The 13,924-nt window shown below is 39.2% G+C and overlaps 1 protein-coding gene across 1 annotated transcript; it reads right to left on the reverse strand.

Annotated features, from left to right (window-relative positions):
• Positions 1-558: 558 nt before the first annotated feature.
• On the reverse strand, positions 559-12,278 carry LOC116335998 (zinc finger protein 512). The gene is given in 17 exon segments (XM_031759791.2): positions 559-996; positions 1,316-1,414; positions 1,843-1,905; positions 2,345-2,424; positions 2,427-2,445; positions 2,541-2,738; positions 2,934-3,101; positions 3,200-3,298; positions 3,397-3,483; positions 3,894-4,018; positions 4,402-4,506; positions 5,037-5,126; positions 5,341-5,909; positions 8,258-8,316; positions 8,521-8,579; positions 8,698-8,830; positions 12,000-12,278. Coding segments are annotated over 16 exon segments (2,358 nt in total). The 5' UTR covers positions 8,798-8,830; positions 12,000-12,278.
• Positions 12,279-13,924: the final 1,646 nt, after the last annotated feature.

The raw sequence follows: 13,924 nt of genomic DNA on the forward strand, positions 1-13,924 counted from the left end.
AACCATTTCAACACAGAGAAACAGCCTCTGGAAACGAGCAGTCACAGCTTGAGCTTGTCTTCACGGCATCCACCATCACTTCCGAAAGGTTAGTGGATTTAATTGTCTCAGCTGCCGTCTCACAGGTTTGTCTTGTGGAAAACTTATGCAGATGTTTTTCTTTGCTTCACCTTTTTTCACTACTTCCATTAAAATCAGCTGCAGACATTTGAAATGTTAAGGAAAGTGTGTTTTTTAGGTCTTTTTAAGTGTTTCTCTGTCGCTTTCCAGCCTCAGCGAGAGCCCATGATGCCCGGTCGCTTCAGGCTCCACTGGTCAATCTGTCTCTGCCGCTCCTGCTGCTCGACCTCCGATTCACTCGATGAGCTGCCGGTATTGCTGCTGCTACTGCTACTGCTGCTGCTGCGCCCACAACCTCCGCCTCCGCTGCTACCACCGAAAGTGAAGCAATCCTTCTGCTTCCTGTCAGCCTTCCCCCTCTCCCCTACATCTATTCCTCTTTCCTCCTTCCCTCTCCTTGTATCCTTCACCATCCCACCGCTGTCCTCCTCAGGTTTGTCAGCCATTTCCATTTCGATCGGGCCTGCTCCGCCCCAGCACTCCTCCTCTGTGGTCCATATCGACCCACACTGGCCCCGGAGGAGGCTCCAAACTGGTGTACTGGAGCATCGGCTGTTGGGGCTGGGGGTCCACTTGTGGACGGAGGTTCTGCCTCTCTGGATGGAGGTACTGAGTTTGGTGTTGGAGGTGATGCAGCGGCTGAAGTGGGTGCTGCAGAGGCTGGTGCTGGAGCTGGCGCTGCTGCTGCTGATGGTGGTGGTGTGAGTGGTGTTGATGGTGCTGCTGATGATGATGATGATGAGGATGATGCTGCAGGTGATGATGGTGGTACTGATCAACAGTCTGCTTATCCACATCACGGATGACCTCTTTGGGCTGGTTTTTAAGGAACTTCTCAAACTTCTTGGAAGCTTTTTTGTTCGTCACAAACCAATCCTGTTGAGATACACGCAGCATGAAGAGGTGCTATTATATAACATACATTTAACTTGCATTATTTATTATTTATTGCATTATAGGCCAGAAGGAGGCAGCTCGTCTGTTTGCAAAAAGAAGTCTGATTCTGCTGTTGCAAGTCTGAAAACTCACTTTATACATGACTTTGGTAAAAACTTTCCTGATGAGTTTAAACAACTACACTATGGAGCTGCTCATATCCAACCCTTGATATAGAGTATTTACATTCATGGTAATGTCATCTGCATACAGTTACACAAAGAAGGCTCAAGCCAGAAACTTGTGAACTTTTCATTACCTGTGAATGGACAGAGTTGATGTGGTATTTCACTCCACTTTCAGAGTTAAATTCTTTATTGCAGATCAGACATCTGTATTTACCGGCCTCAAAGTTGCCCTGAAATCACAACAGGAAAAAACAGCCTTGAAAAGATTATAAGAATTTAATGCATATAAAGTATTAACTGCACATAGTGCACTGACTTTTATATTTCACTTAATGATCTGAGTAATTGACTGAATAATTTTACAAATACACTCATTTTCAAAATTCTGTTCAAAGCAGCTTTTACCAGTTTAATACTTCATACTTTATTTTACAGGAATCATCCAATAAAATTGAGGAGCTGACTTAAAGCGCATGTAAATGCCAGTCGAGAGGAAGCATTAGAAGGGTTTCCCAATTTTAAGATTTCATGCTAATACATTGATGAGTTTCAACTTAATTATACCTGGTGTCATTTAATGTATTGCTAATCCTGCAAAGTTTGTACCTTATGTGTGCTACATTGTTATTTCCTAAACAAAGAAAAAAAGATGACAAACCCTCGTGCAGAGTCCCAGATGAGCTTTGAGTCCAGACACACTCGTGTAGGTGCAGCCGCAACCCTGAGGACGACACACATTATGTTATATTATGGGCTTTGAATGCTGTGTTAACCATCTGTTCTCTTTGACATCATACACATCCACAGGGATTACTTCTACATACACTGACCTCTCTATTTGAAACTTCGGCCATGTTTACTATGAATGTTCACCAATGCAACAGTGATATATGACAGAAAATAAAGAAAATATAAAATATCTCCATATATCTCTTTAAAACGTACATTTACAAAGAGAAACATTTCAGGTTATTGAAAAACCTGAGTTTTTATACAGAAAGACTGATAATCTTCATGGCTATATTTTTATTTTAAATGAATTATAGTTATGCTAATTATACTTGTTCTTGACATCTTGATCCAATTACTCAGATAAGAAAAGAAATAAGTCTGCTGATTTCACTTAAACAAGTAAAAATAAGACTAGTGTTGTTTTCTACCTGGTTGGGGCACTGGACTTTCCTCTGCAGCTTCACCTCATTCTTCCACTTCCTCAGCACCTCCTGGCTGAAGGCAGGAGGCCCGGTCGGGCATATTTCAACTGAAAAGAGCGTCAGGAGAAAGAAGAAACGCATTTATGTTCAGTATATACTCAATTTTAATCCACAATTTCAGGCAAAGTGAATCTTCTCTTACCTTCTTGTCATCTGGTACCAGGTCAGACTGAAACTTCCTCTTGGGCCAGTCTTTGGGCAGTTCATTGTTGGCGATCTCAGCCAGGTGGAAGTTGGCCACCTGGGCCGAGGCTCTCTGCACCCTGCCGCTGGGCGTCCTCTCTGGATTAGCCTCCCTCTGGGCCTTCAGTGCCTCATCTTCCTCAGTCTTCTGTGGTGTCTGGATGAACCAAGAGAATACACTTAGTGAAGATGAGGCACAAAGAGTTTCACAGACACTTGAATTAAAAGGACAGGTGACAAAACTAGGCTGGCATCTTGTCTAATTGTCTATTAATTTAAATTTGAATGTAAAAGTATTAACGAATTACAATTTTCATAGTATTTAGTGGCTTAGATGACATATGTGACTCACAGGAGCATGCTCTGATTTCAGGTGATACTCCAGACCAGCCTTGGATTTATAGGTCTTCCCACAGTGAGAGCAGTTCAGCAGCATTTTCTCCAGCTCAGACTCCTCCTTTCCACACTTCTTCATGTGATACACGTAGCCCATGATGCTGGTAAATGCAGCGTTACAACCCTATAAAGAAAAGAAAAACATGTTTTTTCACACTACCACCGGTTTAATCTTTTATCTTATCTCCTTTCTTAAAACAGCACATTATGTGCACCTTTTACCTCTTTGGAGCACTTTAATTTGCCCAGTCTCTTCAGGATTTTACGTAGCTTGTCTTTTATGGTACGATCATCCAGGTCCTTGGCATCATCAGCTGAAGGCTACAAAAATAAGAAAGCAGGAAAAGGTAGCAACAAACTGAGTAAAACCATAATAAACTGAACTAAAACTAAAAATGTTTATTTCTGAGTAGTCTTACCAAGTGGCTGTGGTCAGCCATGATGTGATACTTCATCCCTGTTGAAGACTTGAGCTGTTTCCCACAGTGTTGGCAGGTAAAAGGTTGCTACAGATAACAGAGTGACACACTGACTTTTTCATTTGGTAAAAATTTAAACCAGCAAAGAACACATGCAGAATTTATGTTATGGAAATATTAGTCAGACTAGGTTTTCCCAGTGCAAATGTAAAGCACTAAACACTACAGACTCATTCATTTTTTTAAAAACTTGATGCTTAATATGAAGAGTGTGTGAACTGGTTTCAGTGCAGAATGTGTTTCATAGAAAATTGACATCCTGGAAAAAATTAAACAAACACACAAAACATAATAATTTATTTACTCCCAATTATTCCAAATAATGTCATTACTAGTAATAACTAATGATTAGAGTCTTTCAGGAGAAACAGTAAAGCAGAAGGTTTCTGGTAGATGGTCCAAAACTCTAATATCACTATTATGCAAGAAGGGCTCACCAGTCGGCAGTTTTCCATGTGTTTCTTCAGCCCCTCCACAGTCTTCCTGCTCACACTTTTACATTTTGGACAGGTGACTCTTCCTTTTGCGACAATCTGGAGCTGCCAACGTTCCTCTTGGCTTCCTAGTTGATGTCAACAAACAAGCAACTTTTCCTTTTTTTTTACTTTACACGACACACAAAAAGAAGCAGCGTACTCCTTACCTATTTTAATATACAATAATATTTTGATTAAATTACAGATTATCTTCAGCACCCATTTTTAATCATTGAAATTTAAAAAAACATTTAGAAACCCCTTTTTAAATTTCTTACAATCAGTTTAAATCAAGATAAAATAAAACCCTAATCCCCTTTAAAACTCATACTTGTCTAATGCAAGAAAAATGCAGTCAGATAAAAGCCTATTGACAGTTTCAATCAAAGAAGTGCACACAAAACATAGTATAATAAGATTCCTTTCTATTAAATCATATAAATCTGTGGTAAACAGCTGCTGCTCTGACCTGGAGGATAAGTAGGAGGTTCCTTCTTAGCCGGCAGGATTGGAGGTTTCTGGTCTTCGTTCGGCTGAGCTGTCGAGGCCTGACCGGCACTGGCAGCATCTGAACCTGCAACATTCACACTGAATGACTGGATGCAATCAAGCTTATTTTTTCTTTTTAAACTATTTTATCATAATTATTATTTAATAAGGTCAAATCCTGGCTCTTAGAGAACCCTTCTCAAATAATAAAGGTTCACAATAAGTTACAATGAGAGGAAAATGCTTGTGATTACTGTAATGATTCTCTGATCAAACAGTGAAACAGTCAGTGGGTATGGTGTGCCAGACGCTCTGCCAAAACATATTAGTGGCTGATAGCTGCTGCCAAGACTGAAAGGAAGGTGGTGTACTTGAGAAAATGGCCTCATTGTTTTCCCGTAATGGCCAGGGACAAACTGTGAAACAACTTTTCAAATTCCTGATTTATGTCTAACTATAGTTCTGATTTATAAGGTTAATTCAGTCCTAACTATTGTTAATATGGTAATAATATTCAGTTTAAGACCAAAAAGAAGCATGAAACAGATATGTGAGATAGAAATGTAACATATAGTTTTCAGTTTTGCATTAAATGCAGACTCCTTGAAAACTTACAGGATTCTCTGCCCTCTGGTGGTTGTGTGAAGTTATTGGGTGCAGGGCTTCGCTCCATCTCTGGTCTCTGGACCTTTTTCATGTTCAAGTCTTAAAAATTAGACAAAACCATAAATCATAACCTAAATAATGACATGTACTCTGCACATATATCGCCTGCACTTCTTTTATAAGCTCTCGCTCGCACATGTGTTATGTGTTCTGGTTTTCGCTTGTAGCTTGCAGATATCATGAAAGAAGCTCATATTATTTTACTACATTTCACAGTGTTCAAAACAAAATCAGTCCATGTGGTCGTCTTTACCGGGTCTCCACACGTTTCCTCTATCCCTGTTTGTGTTGTTCCAGGCTTGATCTGGGCCTCGGCCAGTACCCCACCCTTGCTCCGGCCCTGACGAGTCCCGGTCCCTTCCTGGATCTCTGCCTCCATTCCAGGCCTGATCCTGCCCTTGATCTCTGCTAGCTGCCCAGCCCTGATCAGGACCCCGCTCCTGGCCTGTCATCCAGGACTGGTCCGGTCCGCTGTGAGTTCTGTCCCTGCCTGGAATCCATGTCTGGTCCTGACTGGAGTGTCCCCCTCTGCCAGAGTTCCACACCTGGTCCTGGGGTCGGTCTCTGCCTGGAGCCCAGGAGTCAGGTCCTCGGTCCCTGCTGGAGTTCCAGCTCTGATCATGAGGCTGGGACTGCTCCCCGCTAGCTTCTGGGCCTTGAGGCCAAAGATCCTTTGCAACCAGTCTTGGAGGGAGCCTGGCAGTGGGCGGACCGATGGACCCTGGGTCTGACCCATTGGCCAGGCCATCTGATGACATCACAGAACAGCTGGTTGTTGAGTAATCTACTGTTCCCAGGGAAACACTCTGGAGGTCCTCATACCTAATAAAAGAAAAGGAACTTCAATTATAAGTTTTTAAAATGCTGATGCAGACAGGAACCTCATTTGCTTCTGAACAGATTATTTAACTGTAGTGTGGGGCAGAGGGTGTAAATAAAAGATGAGACTGAAATAAAGAAGAACACAGCATGCCCATATGGTGGCAACATTTCAGTCACAATGTATCCATGCCCTAAAGCAAACACTGGTATGTTGTCTGTTTGACTAATGATGTCTGTAGTTTACAAAATAAACATGAAATTATATCAAGTAAGAGTTAGAAATGAAAATGTAACTGAGGTCATAACTCAAGTGAGACACAGACATGTAAATAAATGAAAAAGAAAGAAGATTTCTATCAAGCAGTAGCTTACAAATTAAGTGTATTTGCCAACATTTGTATGAGCCCATCACTCACTTATGGCCTTTTCGGAATTAAAAAACACAACAGAGTTATCCCAAAATACAGATTTCAAAACTCATGTGTGATGTCATGGTGATTTATAGGACTGTAAGATATGACCAAAATCTTATATCTCAATACTGATATAGGTCATTTTTTATCCCGATAAAGATATATAACAATGTAGTGGATTTTCTGTAACCACTACATCAAAAGTACTAATGGTCATCCGGAAACTACCTTGTCTGCAAACAAGTGTCAAGTTTCAGATGCACGTGCACCATTAAGCTTATACAGGCATACATAGTTCGGCTCGTCCACATATCTGTTGTTGCAGTGTAAGTATGCTACGTTCTGGATTTTGATATAGATATTGTGAGTCTTTATTATAAAGCATGGCCTAGGGAAAAGCCTGTTTTAACAGAGTCTGAGCACCTGAAAGCTTGTTTTTTTCTTCTCATTCGTAAAATCTTTCGCTTTCATATCATTGCGGTGAAGACCAGTTTGCTTCATAACTGGCACATTACAGTTTTCTAAACCATGTCAGGATTTTCATAACTCATGTCCATGACACAGAGGTAGCCCCTTGTTTAAGATTACAAATAACTTAGATTTTATTCATGTGTTTGACACAGCTCATTTGCGATGATTTTCTTTTTTATGATGGAATAAGTTCTACGATTAGTTTTGGCTAGTCCTTCTGTGGTGCCTCAGTGACTACTACAAACTGTCATCTGAAGCAATGAAAAATTGCAGTAGACAGTGTGTTTTTGCAACAACACGAAATAAACGATAGAGATCAGCATGAAACAATATACGTGTTAATGTTGTGATCGCACAGCCATAGTGGCTGCATCCAATCTGATCCCCCTTCAGGCCATTATAAAGAATACAGGCTTAAGCAACTTCAGCTTTTACGTCAATTTTTAGGTCCATCTTTTATATACAGTTGCTATACTGCACAATATGAACAGAATGCAGCTAAATAAATGATAAACTATTTGTTTATTAATATAATACAAGCATGTATGTTTTTGACTAGCACTTAAAAAAAAGCACTTTGCACATAAATTCTGTAGCAAATTAAATTAATCTAATGAATTAAACACAGTTTAAACAGCCAAAACCAAGAAGGAGCACAACAGTGGAGCCAGATTTTATGATTCTTTTTGATATAATCTTATTTTATTTTCATTAATCACTCATTAATGATGGGTGTTCCCATTTGTTTAGTTTTTCAGTGGAAAGAAAAAATAAAGACCTTGGTTATTTTTTGTCTTTCTTTTTTTTCTCTTTTATCATTTCCCATTTTATACTCACATATCCTCTCACACCCTTCGCTTCCTGACCTTGTGTATTTCCTCCTGCCAGAGTGATTACTTGCTCTACATTAATCTGCCACCTTTATCTTGCGCTCTTCCTTCACTGTGTCTGCCACTCTCTATGTACCAGACTCTGTCCTTTCACTTCTTGCTGTAAGATGTTTTTGACTCTGTTTATTCTGTGTAACAAATCTTTTTGCAAAGCAAAGACTTCCTTTTTTGTGCTTGAACTTCCTTGCCCTGTGCTTTGCTTCTGAAGCCTTAAATTAACACCATATTCAAAACTGAATGAGCCATAGCTCATTCTACCTGAACCATTAGCAGCCATTTGGTTAATATCAGCATGTATACATATGGAGATGTAGCAAGTGCAAACGCTGAATTTCCTCATCTCATCATCTCATTAGGACGTCTAGCCTAATTGTACCTTTTGTTATGTAGGAAATCTCAACAAAAGATTTGTGTATGCAGAGTTTTAAAAGGGTACTACATTGCACTTAGCAATAATGATGTATTTTACTGAAACCTCTGTAATTGTTTAGATATGATATGATATCTATTTACTGTGAATGACTTTCTCATATAAGAGTACAATGTACAATCACCAGGTTAACCAGCCTCTTACCTTTTCCTACTGTAAGTTCTCTTCATCTTTACTCCATCTTCAGTTTGGGACTCATCCTCCTAAAACAGTCGATGAAAAAACTGTGAGGCAGAGATCCAGCTGTGCGCATGAAGTTAACAGATTTTTATTACCACGACATGAAAATGGAAACACAGGCACAGCATTCTTGCTAGCAGTACTGCCTGCTCCTTAGATACACTATATATCAGAAACAAGCCAAATGAAAAGATGTAGGTTTTTACATTATAGATGTGTATTCTTACCTCTGAGTACCCAACTGTATTTACTTCACAGGCTCTTTCTGGCATCCGCTGGACAGCAGCTTTAGAAGTGAAATTGTATTAAAAAAGACACATTAAAAAAGATAAAATTGCCAAGTTTTACCAGTGTAAATGGCCACAATGATGGATGCACGCTGCTGTGTGATGTGTTTTTTCTACCTGGACATTGCACTCCACTTTTTGAAAGTGAGTGAACAGGCTTCCTCTTTCTTGGCATATACAAAGGTGACATATCCCCTCTGATGTGGCCGGGGTCCATACTAGGAGGGCCAACCCCGCTCAGAAATCAGCACTGACAGTGTAGAAAAAAACAGAACATCTAATAAAACAGAAACCTCTACCAAAACAGTACACCTTATTGAAATACCTTAAGTTGGATATATTGTATTTGTTTCAGGATGGGATTACATGCTGGCTTTCTAATTACATCAAAAGTAATTACACAGCTTTAAACTGATTGGAAAACTGTAATGGATCACTGACCTTATTAATTACACAATCAAATATTTACAGAGCCCTACTTGTTGATCTTACCTTGTTACATATAAAGTAGGTTGGGTTGGTCAACCAAGTACATCTGTTGGCTCATTTAACCATTTCACCATTAACCAGCTACACCCCACCCTTTCCATTTTATGATCCCCTACAGTTATGGGCAGCTTTCTGTTGTGATTGTCTTCAGTATCAGCTGAAGACTCTCTACTGGCTACTGCAGCTGACAACAGTAGTTTTTGTCCTGTTTTGGAGATCTGCTGTGAGTTGGATGATCTATCTAAGGAGATGAAAAACTGCCCCGTGTGCCGTCGCAACATGCAGACCGTGAAATCCGAGTCCATCTGTGTGACCACGAACTCATCAGACAGCCAGCTAATTAAATTATTTTGCTAGGGTTATTAGACCATTTGCAGAAAAGCACCATATAAAATGTGTAATTCAACAACTAATTTAAGAATATATATATTTAAAAGTGGAGTTTGCATGTTATCCCTGTGTTTGCATGGGTTCTCTCCAGGTACACTTCGGCTTCCTCCCACAGTCCAAAGACATGCAGTTAGTGGGAATTGGTTAAGTGGAAACTCTAATTTGCCCATAGGTGTGAATGTGAGTGCAAATGGTTGTCTGTGGCTACGTGTTAGCCCCGTGACAGACTGGGGACCTGTCCAGGGTGTACCCTGCCGCTCGCCCTAGGATCCAGCCCCCCTTTTAGAAATTCTCAGAAACTCAGATGTTTCAAATTTGGCCAGAGCTGCTCAAATATAAACAAATTTGATGATGTGCTTGAATTTGTAGTTTTGCATTTGCAAACATCTGGAATTATAGTAACAAAGGCTCCAATACCAATAACATCTGGGAGCTAGTGCAGACATATTGTGGATCAATAACTTATAAAAACATTACTATGCTGGCACGAGGTCTTCCCAGGTTTATTACCAAGCTGTGATAAATGACACTGCTCAAAGAATTAAGGGAACGCTGGATCATCACAGTTTAATACAAACTCATTTTAACTTCAGGGATATTAATGTGTCTATTTAAGAAGCATAAATCATTGTGAATCCATTTCACCTGGTATGGTGCAAATGAAAGTGTCAACAGGTGCAGTGAAGAGGCAACGAGACAACCCCCCAAAAGGCAAGACCAACGCTCTCTTTTTATCCCTGCTGACTGATTTTTCTCTAGTTCTGCTTTTGTTAGAGTGTAAAATGAGTCGCACTGGTCTAACTGGACACACTGATATTCTGAGGCTTCAGTGACTCTATTATATTGTTATGATCGAGTATTCCCTTAACCTTCCTCAGCAGTGCAATCTAGAATTTAACAAAAATGAAAACAAATGGGTACAGGGTTAGAATCATTTAATTTTTCTTTCCATCCGTCTTCTGCTGTTTAACCAATTCAAGGTAGTGGCGGCAGGAGCTTATCACTTATTCAGCTGTCATGGGGCAAGAGGCGGGATACATCCTGGATAGGTTGCTAGTCTGCTTCATGGCTAACACAAAACAGACAATCACTCACACGTAAAGTCGGTTTAGAATCACCAGATAACCTGACATGCGTTTAAACTGTGAGAGAAAGGCAGAGTACCCAGAGAGGCAAACTCCACACAGAAATACCAGACGGTGGATTCAAACCTTTCTGCTGTGAGGCAACAGAACTAACCACTGAACCACGGTGCTGCCTTATTTTTATTTAATTTTCTCATTTTTAAGTAAGTTTTCTTTAGTTTCCAAAGTGAGTTTGCTTAGATTATTGTTAAAAATGTTTCATTTTAATTTAGTTTGTTAGTTTCAGTGCTCCATTTAATGTTTTTGCAATTCAGTTTTTAGGAAGTGAAGATCAAATTTCACAATAAAAATACCTTCTGCAGGTAGCTCACTCAGATTCAGCATTTCCTGCACATTTTCTACTTTACTTTAGCTTTATCTTCTTTTCTTTTTCCTCCCTAATTCTAATTTTAATCTTGTTTTAAAATCTTTTCTTCGATAAACTAAAACATTTTTTTTGCACCTAGTTTTAATAAACTATAATAATTACTGATGGACAGTAAAGTTCAGTAAATTTTTTAAACAAATGCAGATTGACTTGAGACCACTGTTGTTGTGATTGGGCCCAATATAAATTAAATTGAATTAAATTGAAAAAAGCTGATTACAGTTATTATAATTAACTGAATCAAAGAGAGCACATGTTATGTTTAAGACATTTTTAATTCAAAACTAAGTCTACATTTTTTTGTCTAGAAAACAAAACAAATATTTGCTGACATGATCTTAATGAGTCTTGCATAAGCAGCCATGCATATCAGCCTATTTACTCTTCCCATTAGGGCTCATTTAGCCAAATATTTATTCTCCTAGCCCCTTTCAGTTATGCACTGTTTATATTTTTAACAGTAAAACTCACACTTGGTATACAATTATTATTTTAAATGCACACTGAAGTGATTACATTAATTATGATTATGCCGAGGAGACTTTTTTTAAAGAACCTGATGAATCGGGCTTCAGCACCCGTTGTGTTTACAGTGCGTGTGCGTGTGTTCATCCTGAATGTTATTTTTATGGTGCTTAAATATTTATGTGTCACGTTTGAGGACACTGGATGCCAGAAACTGAGCTGTGATATGAAATAAAGCCAGAAAACTGTTAAAACATCAAGTGTGTGATGTTTTTCTCGGTCCAGTAAACCTCTGAGACCAGCCATTCCCGGACTGAGCCAAAAAGACTTGCAGCCACCACCATCATTGTCTGTGTGGATAAGGAAAAAACTCAAAAATTGGCTTTTTGACGACGACGGGCAGAAAAAAACATCCGAAAGCTGAAACTGAAGGAGAACTGGTGGTAGAAAGGTTTCAAGCCTCCCCCTCCCTCTAAGCAGAGGTACTATAACCTGTCCTGTCTGTCTTTCATTGTTTCTTAGCGGAGGAAGAAATGCAAGAGAGAGAGAGAGAGAGCGCCTACCGTCCTACAGCTCACTCCCTCTGCAAGGACGGCTAGCCTCCATGTCTTCGGGCCTGGCCTCCTCTGTCGCCTTTCCCCCGGCAGTGTTGCCACCAGGAAGGCTAACATCAAGGAAGGCCCGGGGTTCAAAAACACAGACCCTGGGATAACAGCTAAGCTGTGGCAGCATCTAAATATGAATCAGTGCGCACGTACGCCGGCATAATTCACCACAGTGTGTTCGTATGTTCTTCAGCGGAACGCCCTCCTGCTGGAGAGAACAAATAAGACCCGCATCTGCCGCTGCCTTCACGGGCCGTGGGAAACACCGCAATTTCAGCGCTTCAGCTGTGGAATCTGAATCAATAGTGCGCCTCAGAATAATGCAAAGCCGTTACCACATTGTCTTTAATTATGAACCTGTTATCAAGTGGAAAAGCACTTAGTAAATGGTTATTAAAATGTTGCATGAAGAATTCAGAGTAGTGTTCCAAATTGAAAAATGGAGAAAAGGAGACCACTGATACTTTTTCTCTTCATAATTCGTAATACTCCCCTCCTCTGCATGATTACTTTACTTGTATAATATGGCACTTTTTTGAAAGATTGAATTGGCTACAAATACACGGCAAATTTAAATGCTCAAATTAATTCTATTAAATTAAACACTTTGAAATTCTGTGACATTTTCCTCTTATTTGAGTTTATTAAATTGAGTATTTTTGATTAATTTGAACTAAGCACCTAACATTAGGTAAGCAACTCTTTAAAGTATAACTCCATTAGCTTTTTGTGACTCACAAGATGATTAGATTTCAATTAAAATAACAATAATAATAATAGGTTACATTCAGGTAGCTTACTTAAAAACTTTACATTTTTACTTGTTATTTTCTGGCAACGTAATGCATGGTGGAAAATAAGCCATTTCATTCATATCCAAGTTTTTGATTATTGTTTCTAAAAATTGTTGGACTAGGAAAATGCAATTGAACCAGACACATTACTGAGACACTTTATTGTTTTTTCTATTAATTTGTCATTAGTACAGTTCTTTTTGTTTGTTTTTTGTTTTGTTTTATTTTGTTTTTTTTATGATGGCTGAAGAATTTACCTTCAGTTTCAAAAATTTGATCCTTAAAGTTAAAACTACTTTCAAGTCTTATTTTTATTTGATAAAATTACTCAGTAGACATAAGCAGATGGAATTTAGCTCATACAAATGACACCATGTAAAAATATGGTAATTACAGAATGCTAAGCATCAGTTTTCTCTGTCAGTGTTTCTCAGTTGTGAATCATGATGAACAACATTTAATTCCAACCGAGCACAGCATGAGCTCACTGAACAATAACGCTCAACTACAGAGGAGGGAAAAGAGAAAAATAGAAATCAGCTGGTGGGGTGTTTGTGTGGAGTAGAAAGTCAGCTACTGATCATTTCTGAAACCTACATGACTGATGCCTTGTGGAGCTTCTAAGAAGTTGTCTTTAAGGACACAGAAAGTGGAACTTGTGACACAGATCTGTCCATTTTCTTAACAACACATCCAGCGGTGGGTTACAGGTGAGTCACAAGTGCAACATTTCATTGCTAATTTTTTTACCAGAGAAGCTATATTTATACAGATTCATTATTCTTTGTGAAGGTATCGTTCACATATGTTTCAGTGTTCACAAATAACAAAGTTTTCAAGCAGACCATGAAGGCATCAGCAGTAAAAAAGCCTGTGACTTGGGGGCGGGTCCCTCTCGCAGCACTCTTATTTGTAAGGAGATGTTGAGTAGGAGATGTGTATAGGAGGCTTTTATATACTCACTGACCACTTTATAGGGTACAGCTATGTCTACTCCCTTTTACCTCTGCTTCAAAGTCTTTTTTAATGAAAATGTTTTTCTTGTTATTGTTGGCAAGAAATTAAACAAATTGTTTGCAAAATATGGTG

This window comes from Oreochromis aureus, linkage group 15 (genome assembly GCF_013358895.1).
Source record: "Oreochromis aureus strain Israel breed Guangdong linkage group 15, ZZ_aureus, whole genome shotgun sequence".
Taxonomy (NCBI): domain Eukaryota; kingdom Metazoa; phylum Chordata; class Actinopteri; order Cichliformes; family Cichlidae; genus Oreochromis; species Oreochromis aureus.